At 33.7% G+C, this 12,463-nt stretch overlaps 1 protein-coding gene across 1 annotated transcript; it reads left to right on the top strand.

Moving 5' to 3' along the window:
- Positions 1 to 8,757: 8,757 nt before the first annotated feature.
- On the top strand, positions 8,758 to 9,528 carry LOC135634808 (germin-like protein 3-8). The gene has a single exon (XM_065145428.1). The coding sequence runs from the start codon at positions 8,799 to 8,801 to the stop codon at positions 9,459 to 9,461; it is 663 nt and encodes a 220-aa protein (XP_065001500.1). The 5' UTR covers positions 8,758 to 8,798; the 3' UTR covers positions 9,462 to 9,528.
- The last annotated feature ends 2,935 nt before the right edge of the window (positions 9,529 to 12,463 follow it).

Raw genomic sequence — 12,463 nt, 5'->3', positions numbered from 1 at the left:
TCCTACTGAATATATTATTTCAGAGAGTTGGCGTCGGTTCCCTATTTCTCCTTATGAGATTAAGGATATTTCAAACTAGCATCTGTGCTTCATGCAGTGTTCTCCCAAGTGATGCTTGGTTCTTTGATGTTGCTCAAGAGACCATTAGTAGGATAAGCGGGAAAGCAAGATTTGGCAACACAGAGAGAGAATCTGACAGCCCAACTGCATCTATCTCAGCGCAGTCCACGTCATCAGTTAGATCCCATGGGAGTTCCTAGTGTGCGCAGCTTCTCTCGTAGACAGGTCCTTGTATGATAAGCAGCGGTTCATTTGTTTGTGTGTTTTCTTTGCCTTGTTACATTTCCATGTTTGTCTTAGGTAATGGTGGTTCATGCTTAGCAAATCATATGACTTTTTGGAGTTTTGGGTCTGTATGTATGTATTGCTCTCAATCATACAGTCCCAAGCTCAGCCTGTACCATTCTTTTCACCTTGGAATTAAGAATCATTTATTCATTTGCCACATGACAGGACAAACGGAATGTATCTCGTTTTGTACGATTATACTCTTACATTGTTAGTTCTAATTATTGATGAATGTGCATTCGTTCTGATGGTGTTTCGTTCGTTTGCTCCTGGTTTTCGTTTCAGGTTCGTGGGCATATTCTTTGGAATGATAAGGCAGTAAAAGATACCAACCACCATTCGGAAATGAGTAGCAATGTAGCAGATGTAGACTGATCGAATAGCTATATATCCAAATAATTTCTGCAGTAATTGGTTACGATAAAGATAGCCAGTCTTGAGTTGAAGTCTTCGATTTGACTCTTTAGATAGCTAATCAAGTTCATTTATGGCATGGAGTAAAATTTGTGGGTACTGTCATCCCTAAACCTGATCTACCTTGGTGCCAATATATCATTACGTTGAACAGTATTCCCACTGAACTTTAGAACCTCTTTTGTCGCTACAAAAAGCTATCTCACAGAATGTTTTAAGAGAGAAGCTAAATGCATCCTAGATATACATTAGGAGCATCAACTTTGTCCAGTAGTATCAGACAGCAAATTACTTTACGGTTTTGGTGACCAGCTTTCTTGCTCTTGCTAAAATCCAAAGAACACACATAAGTAAAACATGAGAAAGTTCAGATATAGTGTCAACTATGTTCTTTTATGATTCTTAGTACAATGTGCGCTTTCATAAATGCAAGGCAACTTCAGCAAGTTGGATCGAAGTTTAGTTTTCATTGCTGTAATAATCTAAATTTAGTGTCAACTATTTTCTTCCCAATACGTCATGATCGTTGTCGGTCATGTTGGGAGATTTGAATGGACTGCATTATGAACGTCATGCATGGGATCAATAGACATCACGGTCGATGATTGAATGGACTGCTTTGCTTATGGTATCTGTGACGAAAATTCTTGTTTGAATACTTCAATATTAGCTCAAGCTTTTAAGAAAACTAGCTTGCTTGGAGGAAAAGAAACCAACGTTTGTGATAGTATTGAAGAAATGCACTTTATATGTTTCCACGACATTCTCTGGGAAATGTAGAGAGATTGGATAGAAAAATCTTTCTTCAAGGTTTTTGTGAAAGATATTATGCTTGGGTTTAAGTCAGGAGAAAGTAGTTTTGAGTGTTACATCAATCTCCCAAATTTTATGTTTATTATTTTTTATTTTATAACTAATTTTTATTCTTTTTTAGTACAAAATCTTTCTCTCCCAATTTTAAAAGTTGCTGTCAAACATCTGTAAGAGATTTTATGCTTATTTTAGTTGAACTTAAGAGAGTCTTTTGAATGTTAGCAATGGATACAGACGAGAGATGCCGACCGCCTAAAAATTTATGTTCACTATTTTTGAGTTTTTATTTTATTACCAACATTATTATTCTTCTTCAGCATCAAAAGTCTTCTCCCACTTTTAGGTTCTACCTTGATGACATGTTTGACATCATTTCATCCGTTCAATGTTATGCCGACCAATTCAAACAAAACAAGATCAGTCAATTTTGCTAATATTGCAATCTTGGCTGACCCCGAAACATTGGGGTCATTAAAATTGGTTTATCTTTGGGGTTTATGACCCCAAAGACAAAGAAAATAACAAAGGAAGTTCATTAAAATTAGTTTATGTTGATCTGATAAGATCTTATTGGATGAATACAACAAAAGGAGACCCGAATCTCCTATGCTCATAGAACTCTTCAAGTAAAAAATGACCCACCCCAAACTTTCATTAATAATGAATAATGTGTTGAAAATCAAGACAAAAAGAAGATGAGATAGGAAGACAAGTACTCACAAAAAGAATCAGAGTAACTCAGAAAAATAAAATATTTTAACAAAATAAATCTGACTACTCTACAGTCTCTCTTTACTGTTGCTCTCTTGATCTGACTTGGTGTACTCATGTGAGAAGATTATTTCCCTACGTATAGGCCACCAGCCCTCTAACTCTTGAATAGATTAGGGACTTACCATAATCTTATATGGTTAGGACTTCTAGATTAATTAAAGAAGAGTTTAACATTATCTTAATGTTAATATTTTTAATTTCAAATGTTTCTCGACAAAGTAAGAATTTATCTAATGACACAGATATTGTTAAAATATCTCTAATGACAAAAAAATGCTCCTTACAAATGTTGAAAGAAAAGCATGTTATGTGAATTTTCTTTTAATCTTCAACATAACATTTAATCACCATCAGACCGACCAAAAAATAAAAGTTCATTAGTATTAAGCAAAATCATTATAAAAATAAAAATCTTTTTAAATTCATTTATCAGTTGTTGGCTATTTCCATCATCAATGTACAAACAAACTATCAAAATCAGCGTACCGTTTATTTCAACATAAAGCATTTTGTGTTTTGTTAAGACTATTCTAAATAATGTGTGCATAATTCATGATGTAGCATTTTGCTGAAGTCCAACTTTCTTGAATCTATAAACCCTTTCCTCATGTTTTATTTCATAACCCCTAAATGACTTCTTTACTTGAATAGCCATTAAAGGAAGTAGATTTTGCATAAATTAGTTATAAATCTAATGATATCAAATCTTGTAATTTCAGCAAAAGTTATATTCCTTTGGAGCCTTGCTCTGTATCTTTCAACTAAATCATTTGATTTTTAATTTTAAATCAACTTTAAACTAATAGCTTCTTTATGACTTAAAAACAGTGAACTTGACAGGGTTGATATTTTTGAAAAACTAAAATCGATTTGGTTTAATCTGAATTGATTAATCAAATTAAAAAGAATACTATTAAACTAAAATTAACATTCAAAATTAAACTATTAATGAACCGATTTAGACTAAACTAACTCTGGATTGGTTCAATTCTAATTTGATTCCAATTCAATTCAATTTAACATCCCTAATCAAATATATAATACTGAAACCAACTTTTAAAGTAATATTGATAGAAAACACTTTTTTTTTAATGTGAGAAAGTAATTTTGTTTTACTTCTATCTTCACAAACTAGTATTTTTAATTTTTTTATAAATAAGAGTATCTATTATTTAAAAATCAACCAACACGGGGTGAATTGAAATTCACGCTAAGAACATGATAAACATTATCAATTATATTATTTTGGTATCTAATATCTACTTAAATTGTACTTCCAACATGAACTTCTTTTATAAAATCATCTCTCATCTTTACATGATTTTTTATAGATTTGTCCGAAGTTTTGAAGTGCCATTTCCTAACACATGGCTACTAATTTCTCTATGACCACACATCATTAATAGACAATAAGTTTTCTTATTTTTCTTTCCATCATCAACCTTTTACAATAATATTACTAAATATTTTTCTTATAATAAATTTTACTGTTATCGTTAATGTTTCTTTGAGCCTCAATGTTTGATTATCTCATGAATCATGATGGTCCATCATGACTCTAGCCACGACCATGATCTTGTCATTGGTCGATAAAATTGTCTATTTAGTTTTTCTACATCATTGTTTTTTCACTCTCCTTAGAGATAGTTGTTTTGATTCTTTAAAGGTAACAACTACAACATCATATTTATCTAAAACATTTATTATTTTTTAATATTTTTTGTCAAAAGATACTTCCTTATATTTTTTGATTCAACTAATTATCACCATAAATTTTGAAAATGAAACTTACATTATTTCATTTTCATTCATAAATAAAATTTTAAATTTTTTTAAAGATTTTAGAATATAATAATCAATATCTTAGAAGTTATTGAATCTCGGATTTTGATGATTAAACCAATTGATAGTATTTTTTATCTGATCTGTATTTTGAGTGACGTAGGAAGCTTCGATTAGGGAGTGACAATTAAAGCAAGAATAATCATGTTGGGCCGGAGAGGAACATGTCAAAAGATTGAACGTCGAGCCGAATGATTGGTCGACATATCGGTAAAAGGCTTCGGGCTATGGGTTCGGGCATCGGGCCAAGAAGAGTGAAATTGCACCAAGAAATTCGGAGTTGCGAAGGTCAACTGACCGATTGGACAATAGGTCACAAGAGAGGATGATACATCGAAGAATCAGACGAGGCGTCGATGGACCAATAACATGCCAAACAATATTTGATTTAGCTTTGTAATAATTGTCTATATTGAAATAGATTTTTGGTGTAATTGGGTTCGAATTGACCAATTCAATTAGGGACCAAATGGACCCAAGTTTGATCTATGTTGGGTCAAGTGAAAGGTCTAAATAAGTGACCGAATAGGTGGAACTATTGGTGTTACAGTTTCCGAGACTATGCCAGACAATGGTATTATCCAGATATAATCTTCGAGACTATGTCATGTGGTGATACCGCCCAAACACAGTCTCTGAGACTGTGTCAAGTGGTGGTATCGCAAGACTGGGTAGTGGTACCGCCTAGTGTTAATGCTGCAAGCGATGGTACCGCCTAGCATAGGCAGTGGTATCGCTAGTACCTCAAAAACCAAGGATGAGACTCTTTTAGGCTCCATGTTTGAATTCATTTGGGGTCTATAAATACCCCTCTCATCCCTGCTCAGAATACACAAGCACAAAGAACTTAAAAGTGGGAAAACGGTGCAACAATCACTTGAGAAATACCCTCCTCTAGTTCTAAAGTTTAGAATTCTATTTAAGGAGGAATGATTGCTTATAAAAGGTTATATCATAAACTTGTGAAAAAGAGAATAGGGGTGTAAAAGTTTAGAACTTAAAAGTTGTCACGTAAACCTGTGAATGTCAAAGCTATGAATACTTTGTTTTGTGCTTTAGATAAAAATGAATTTAATCGGGTTTCTATTTGTGAAACTTGGCACGATATTTGGCACACTTTTGAAATCACACACGAAGGCACTAGTAGAGTTAAAGATTCTAAGATAAATCTTTTGATGCATGATTTTGCATTATCTTATATGAAACCAAGCAAAACCATTTGAGACATGTACACCTATTTTACGGATGTCATCAATGGTTTAAAAGTTCTTGACAAATATTTTTCAAATTTTGAACTTGTTAATAAAGTTTTACGATCTCTTTCTAAAAATTTGGATTCGAAAGTAACGGTAATACAAGAATAAAAAAACCTAAATATTTTTTTACTAGAAGAACTTATTAGTTCATTGATGATATATGAAATGACGTACAAGACACATGATGAATATGATGAACTTGATAACAACCTTCCAAAAAACAGGAAAGATTGGCACTTAGAACTCAAGAAGACCACTCGAACGAAAGTTCAAGAGATGATGACTTTGAATTCTTAACAATAAAGCTTAAAAAGTTCATGAAACAAGAATCAAAGAATAAAAACAAACTTAAAAAGAACACAACTACTTGCTATGAACGCAAGAAACTAAGGCACTCCAAAGATGAATATATTAAACTGAAGAAGAAATTACCAAAGAAGAAAAAAGCACTCAATGACGAATTGAGCGCATCCAAAGATGAGGAGCAAACCAACAAAGACGAGGTGGCTTTTCACAATAAGGTATGTAACTCACTCGAAATGTATTTACCTTATTTTGAAATAACTTGATGTATTTCATGTGTTACTTTTAAATTAGTTTAGAAAAATTATATATATATAAATAAAAATTTGAGCATGAAAATTGTATATTAACTCCTAGCACTAAGCATGAAAAGTTAGATTCATTTAAAATGAAAAATGCATTACAAATAAAATGATTTTGTATTTGATTAAAAATGTTTTATGTTTAATGAAATCATGTTTGATGATTTAATGATGCATAATGATGTAAGACATAATAAAAATGTTGAAAGTTTTAGTACCATGCTTAATAATTGAATTATGCATGATAATTTGAAGTCTTGGTGATTTTTGTGATGAATCTTGTTTTTGTCTATCGGTTTTAAACAATAATATATATTTTTATTTGTCATAAAAGACAAAGACATACTTGTAGGAAATCAAATCACTTAAATTGAAATAAAAGGACGAGAATGCATGTTTTTTGAAAAAATCTCTATCTAATCGAGTTTTCATCTTAGAGATCCTTAGTGACGAATCTATTTATATTTTGAATCTCTTGAATTATGAAAGTGATTTTGATGATTATGAATTTGAATGAATTTTATCTATATCATGATCTTGATTTCTCAAAATTATAACTTGGGATTTTTCTAATATTAATTAAGATCTCTCGTTTGATCTCTTATGTCTCTTTTTACAACAACAAAATTGTTTTGTTGTTGATTCTTTTGACTACAACTTGATATCTATCTAAATTTACTAAAGAAAAAAACTACATTTGCTATATTTACTAAAGAGAAAAATTATCTAAATTGCTCTTTTGATTACAACTTAGAAAGTTTTCTATGAATCAAGATTTTTTTTCGCTAAAGTTTTCCTTCTCCTCCCTCTATCCACCCTATGGCCAACTTAGGAAAGCATCACATCGTTCACCATATGATTGCGCCTCCTCACTTTGACATCACTAGCTCGACGATGAGAGCATGGTGGGGCACTAATGCTCGACCCGAGAACCACTAGAGGGCTAGGCATCTGTAATTAGGTGATATTGCTTGCACCGGACCTCTTCTTCCCTCTGTGCCAATGAAGAGCAAGAGGTCCACGTCTTCTTCTTTATGCAGTGTCAAGTGTTGGCTTGAAGTATATTACCCTAGAAATCCATATCTATAAGAAAAAAAATGGTCAGTCTCAATGAGAAGGAAAGGGCTCTGACACCTTACCTTGAGGTGAAGGATTGAGACTTGCTTTAATGAGCTATAACTCACTCATCTGAAGTATGATAGTAGACTCGGACAGGGTGAGAACAATTATACCGAATTTCTCTTTTTTTAACCCGTGCAATATCGAGGTGGCATTGAAAAACTTTCAGGTGGACTAATTCAGATTGATTGTTCACCCATTCCTTGAATAAACAAAGAAAAATCTCATTTTTCAACTTTTATAAGAAGTTGATTTGGCCCCAAGATCGGGCAAGAAGAAAATAGACTGATCCCCCTAAAGCACAAAAAGTAGCATGCAAATAATAACATCATATCGACTTAATATCATACTCACCAAGAGAGAGATTATTGGGATTCACCAATATTTTAGGATTCCCAACGTTACTATCCTAGGAGGATAAGGAATCTTATTATAAGAAAAAGTTCTAATGAAGGAAAAAAAGCCCTAAAAATTAATGTTTAGTTCTTTTATACATATATCATATATCTCTAGGATTTGGTGGGGGATAACAAGATGTGAGAAATACTTGGAGTACTTTTAGATTATTCTTTACGATGTCTAGAGATAGTGCTCTCTATGATTTCTAGAAAGGATAAGAGAAAATGTATAGAATTTTTCATGGTTCATATGAGAGGGTATAACGAGATAACTTACGGACCTTGCAATTAAAATTATATTATAAATTATTTGATTTTTCTATAGATATATCGAATCAGAATCATGTTAATTATGATATTCTGATATATTTTTTAATTATGGATCTGTATGATTATTTTTAATTTTGAAAGTATATAGAACTTCTTCCTCTTCAACATTTCTTTCATGGCTTTGACTATATAAGAACCTCCTTCAAAATCTCTTATAAATATTGACTTGGAAACATGTTTTTATCTTTATGCTGCGTATCAAATAATGATCTTCTTAAATCGAGACAGGCAACAAAGATCATATGGTGATGCCTATGCTTCTACTTAACATCACTAATAAAAAATATCATGTATATCACAAAATTAAAATAAAAAAAAGACAGAGAAAGTCAAACATAAAAAAAGAACTCGAAATATTTTTAAAAAACAAACCTGATTAGAATCCCTTACTGCTATTATACATATCAGACTTGGGGCGTACACAAGTCCTGTCCTAAATAGGATAGGACTTATCATAATCGTGTTTTCAGATTAAGACTCCTAGTTTAACTGCACTGGAACTGATAATACTATGAACATTGTATACTATATTACATATAAACGCGTGATGGTATACAATCAACAGAGGAAATAATATAGTAAAGTTACACCCCAACAACAAGGAAAGATAGCTATGACTTGGTTGATAGTAGCAATATACGAATTAGATTAAGCTTCTTGTTCAGCCTTGAAAGTCCATTATTGAGACCCATTCCTTATTCTATGCAATGAATCGATCATACTACTATTCCATTAACCTTATCAATATGACTGATTATTCTGTCGATTTCAGAAGAGGTTGGTTGCGACAAGCAAGCTAAAAGTTACAATGACTCCTTCAAATCTATTCTTACTATATATACAAACCATACATGCATCACCCTCCTCTCATCACCATCAACATAAACCACCATCTGAGAATGGAGTTGCGGTGTGCTGCACAGTCCTTTGTCCTCTTCCTCTCCTTCACCCTCCTCCTTGCATCGACCCGCGCCGACCCTCACCCTCTGCAGGACTTCTGCGTCGCCGACTTCGGAGCTACTGGCGTGGTCGTCAATGGGTTCCCGTGCAAGCCTGCCTCCAACGTCACGTCCGACGACTTCTTCTTCGCCGGGCTGTCCAACGAGGGCAACACCAGCAACATCTTCGGTTCCAGCGTGACCCCTGCGAACGTCCTCAGCTTCGCGGGACTCAACACCCTCGGCGTCTCCATGAACCGTGTCGATGTCGCCCCCGGCGGCGTCAACCCGCCCCACAGCCACCCGAGAGCCACCGAGCTCATCATCCTCCTCGAGGGTCGACTGCTGGTGGGGTTCGTCAGCACCAACAACCAGTTCTTCTCCAAGGTCTTGAATCCCGGCGAGATGTTCGTGGTGCCCAAGGGCCTCATTCACTTCCAATACAACGTCGGAACGAAGAAGGCGCTCGCCATCACCACCTTCGACAGCCAGCTCCCGGGGGTGGTGATCGCCTCCACTACCCTGTTCGGATCGACGCCGGCGATTCCCGACGATGTGCTGGCCAAAGCTTTTCAGGTGGATCAGAAGGTTGTCACTGCCATAAAGTCCAAGTTTGCGAACTAAGATACCATATATATGTGTTTGACTTGTAGTATTTACATATGTTGAATAACGTTGACTTGTTGGACTAGTCCTATATTGGTGCCAAACAAGTGTTACATATAGTTCTCTCTCTTCCTCCTTGTTTGGAGCATCTTCTTGTTCATCTCTCGAAAAGCAATAAAACATGAATGTTTCATTTCTCTAAGAATACTGCCAATGTTCCATTTATATGATTCTTAGAGTTCACTATTCCGTATTACAATTACAAAGTCTATTTCGCAATGAGTTTAAGCAAATACGGAATAGGGAATGAGAATAAGAACGGCAACCGTTATTTCCAATTTGATGTTGGAACAGGATATTCTCATTTTTCTTCCCAATTTTAGCGCAAACTATCCTTTCCACTCCCGTGTTTGAATATTAACGTAAATTTTATAATTAAGTAAAATTTTGGTGTAAAAATCTTAATTAAGATTTGTCTTTGTCATATACCCTCGATAAATATATAAGTAATGAAATCCTTTGGATACAGAGTTTTTAGTTTATTTATTCTTTCTTCTCTATAAAACTCAATTATCTCTATAATTAGAATTTTTAGTTTATTTATTCTTTCTTCTCTATAAAATTCAATTATCTCTATAATTATTGATGTGTAAAATTTTTAGCTTTGTATCAGAATGGGTTGGATCTTATAGGTTTGAACCTTAAAGTCAAATTGGTTTTTAAAAGGAAAATAAGAAAACCAAGAAACTAATAGAGAGAGAAATAAGTGAAAGATCCTATTAGATAGGCTTAACCTAGATTTTGGACCTAGTAGTTCCTGTTCCAAAATCCGTAATTTTAAGACATTTACTAAGCTAAATAAAATATGTAAGTCTAGGTTTCTTTCGGTGAGCTTCCGGTGATCTTCCGGCGAACTTCCGATGATTTCTCGGCAATGTTCTAGCGGACTCCCGGTAAGCTCGTGGACTTCATGATGATCTTCTTGGTGAGTTTAGATGAGCTTCTCTTGCAAGCTCTGAGACTTCTCGGCTAGTTCTGATAGAATTTCGACGAACGTCCGGACTTCCGATGAACTCTCGAACTCCCACCGTAATCGCGTCCTTGACTATAGGATTTCATTTTGCTTCATGCCTTGCTATCGTGATCTAGACAATTAATACTAAGTATTAATCAAGTTGTTCGACATATCATTGGTCCCTTGACGCTTCGTCTGATTCTTTGACGCATCGTCCTCTTTTGCGGCCTATTGCCCAATCGGCCAGTTGACTCTGTAACTCCGATATCCTTGGCGCAATATTCGCTCTTCTTGGCCCGATGCTCGAATCCATGGCCCGAAGCTTTCTGTCGATACGTCGACCGATCCTCTAGCCCGACATCCAATCTTCTGATATATTTTCCCCTAGCACAACGTGATTCTTCCTACATTAATTGTCTCATCCTGATCGAAGCATTATGCATCACTCAAAATGCAGATTAAAATATAAACACTTATCGATTGATTTTATCATCAAAATCTGTGATTCAATAATCTCCCCATTTTTTATGATGATAACCAATCGACGACGAAGTTAACCTTAACTCCCGGAGTTTAAACAAACTCCCCCTATCAATATGCCATATTGATAGAAACTCTTGGATTCAAAAATCTAAGCAACATGTCATGATCAAATCATGTATGACATCAACATACTTCTCCCCCTTTGTCATCAACAAAAAGGAGAAGTTTCACTTTCTAGTGTTTGAGCATACAAGTTCTAATCATTGCATGATAAATATAATCTCCATTTTTATCATCATGCAATTTTGCTATTATCATAGATATACAAGGTAGTAAGATAGCAAGTTCTAGATCATGCAAGCTAGCAAATTAGACAATATTTTAGAACATGCGAGCTAGTAGTTTTGAGATGTTCAAGAAAGTAACTATTGCTTCTTGAAATATGTAGATTTGTCAATTTTGCTAGATGTGCAAGTTAGCATGTTTTGCTTGTTGAGATAAGCAAGATAGCACCTCTTTGTAATGTTCGAGATAGCAAGTTATTTCTTCTCTTTTAAGGAGTGCTAGTTTTGCTTCCTTTGCAAAGTGCAAGCTAGCAAAATACAAGATAACAAGCTAGCAAGAGACAATGTTTTACATAAAACAAGCAAACAATTTGGCAAGTGTTACTTTTGCATCTTCTCTTTAGATGTGCAAGAAGGTAAGCAAGTTTATGCATTTCCTTGATTTGTGCAAGCTAACTAATTTACTTTTGCTCCCTATTTGTCATTGTAAAAAGAAGGAAAGACCCTTTATATCAATTTCTAAATCATGATAAAGGTAAGTATCAATTTTATTTGTGCATCATTAAAACTTGCACAATTTCAAAACCATACACTTTATTTTTCATGCACGATACCGAAAAATAAATCAATTATCATTATGAGCATATCACACATGATACTAAAACATTAAAATTTTTAAGCATTTATCAATATTTTGATCATGATACCAAGCATTCATCATTTAAAGCATTCATGATACATCATTTTGGTAACAAATCATAGCATTTCAAATCATGATGGTATTAATTTTGTCAAATTATATCCTATCATGATCAAAACTTCTCCCCATTTTATCATTGTAAATAGGAAAGAAGAAGGGAAAATTATAATAGTGTAAATTATTTCAATCATTTCAAGGCATTTGTGTCAAAGAAATCATGTCATCAAATTTAAGACCACTTGAATTACAAAAGACATAATTTATTTAAAAAATCTCCTTAATTTTTTATAAATGTCAAAAAGAAATATAGGAGATCATATTTTTCCTTAAGTCATAAATTTCGAAAAATCAAGATAAGTCTTGTTCAAATTCAAATCGTCAAATTAAAATCATTTTTAAGAGATTCATGAAAAAAAAAAGATAGATTCGTTAATCTCTCCTTTTTTGATAACTCGATAAAGAAATCTTTCCTCTTTTTAGTTATTTCAATTCATGTGGTTTATTTCATTTTTTCCAAGTAAATACATGCATCAAAATT

Source organism: Musa acuminata, chromosome BXJ3-4 (genome assembly GCF_036884655.1).
Source record: "Musa acuminata AAA Group cultivar baxijiao chromosome BXJ3-4, Cavendish_Baxijiao_AAA, whole genome shotgun sequence".
Classification (NCBI taxonomy): domain Eukaryota; kingdom Viridiplantae; phylum Streptophyta; class Magnoliopsida; order Zingiberales; family Musaceae; genus Musa; species Musa acuminata.
The sequence above is the reverse complement of the archived record's forward strand: the minus strand, read 5'-3'. Positions and strand labels throughout refer to the sequence as shown.

Bases quoted from the DNA above. Each gene is read 5' to 3' on its own strand.
- LOC135634808 (XM_065145428.1), top strand. From the start codon at position 8,799: ATGGAGTTGCGGTGTGCTGCACAGTCCTTTGTCCTCTTCCTCTCCTTC.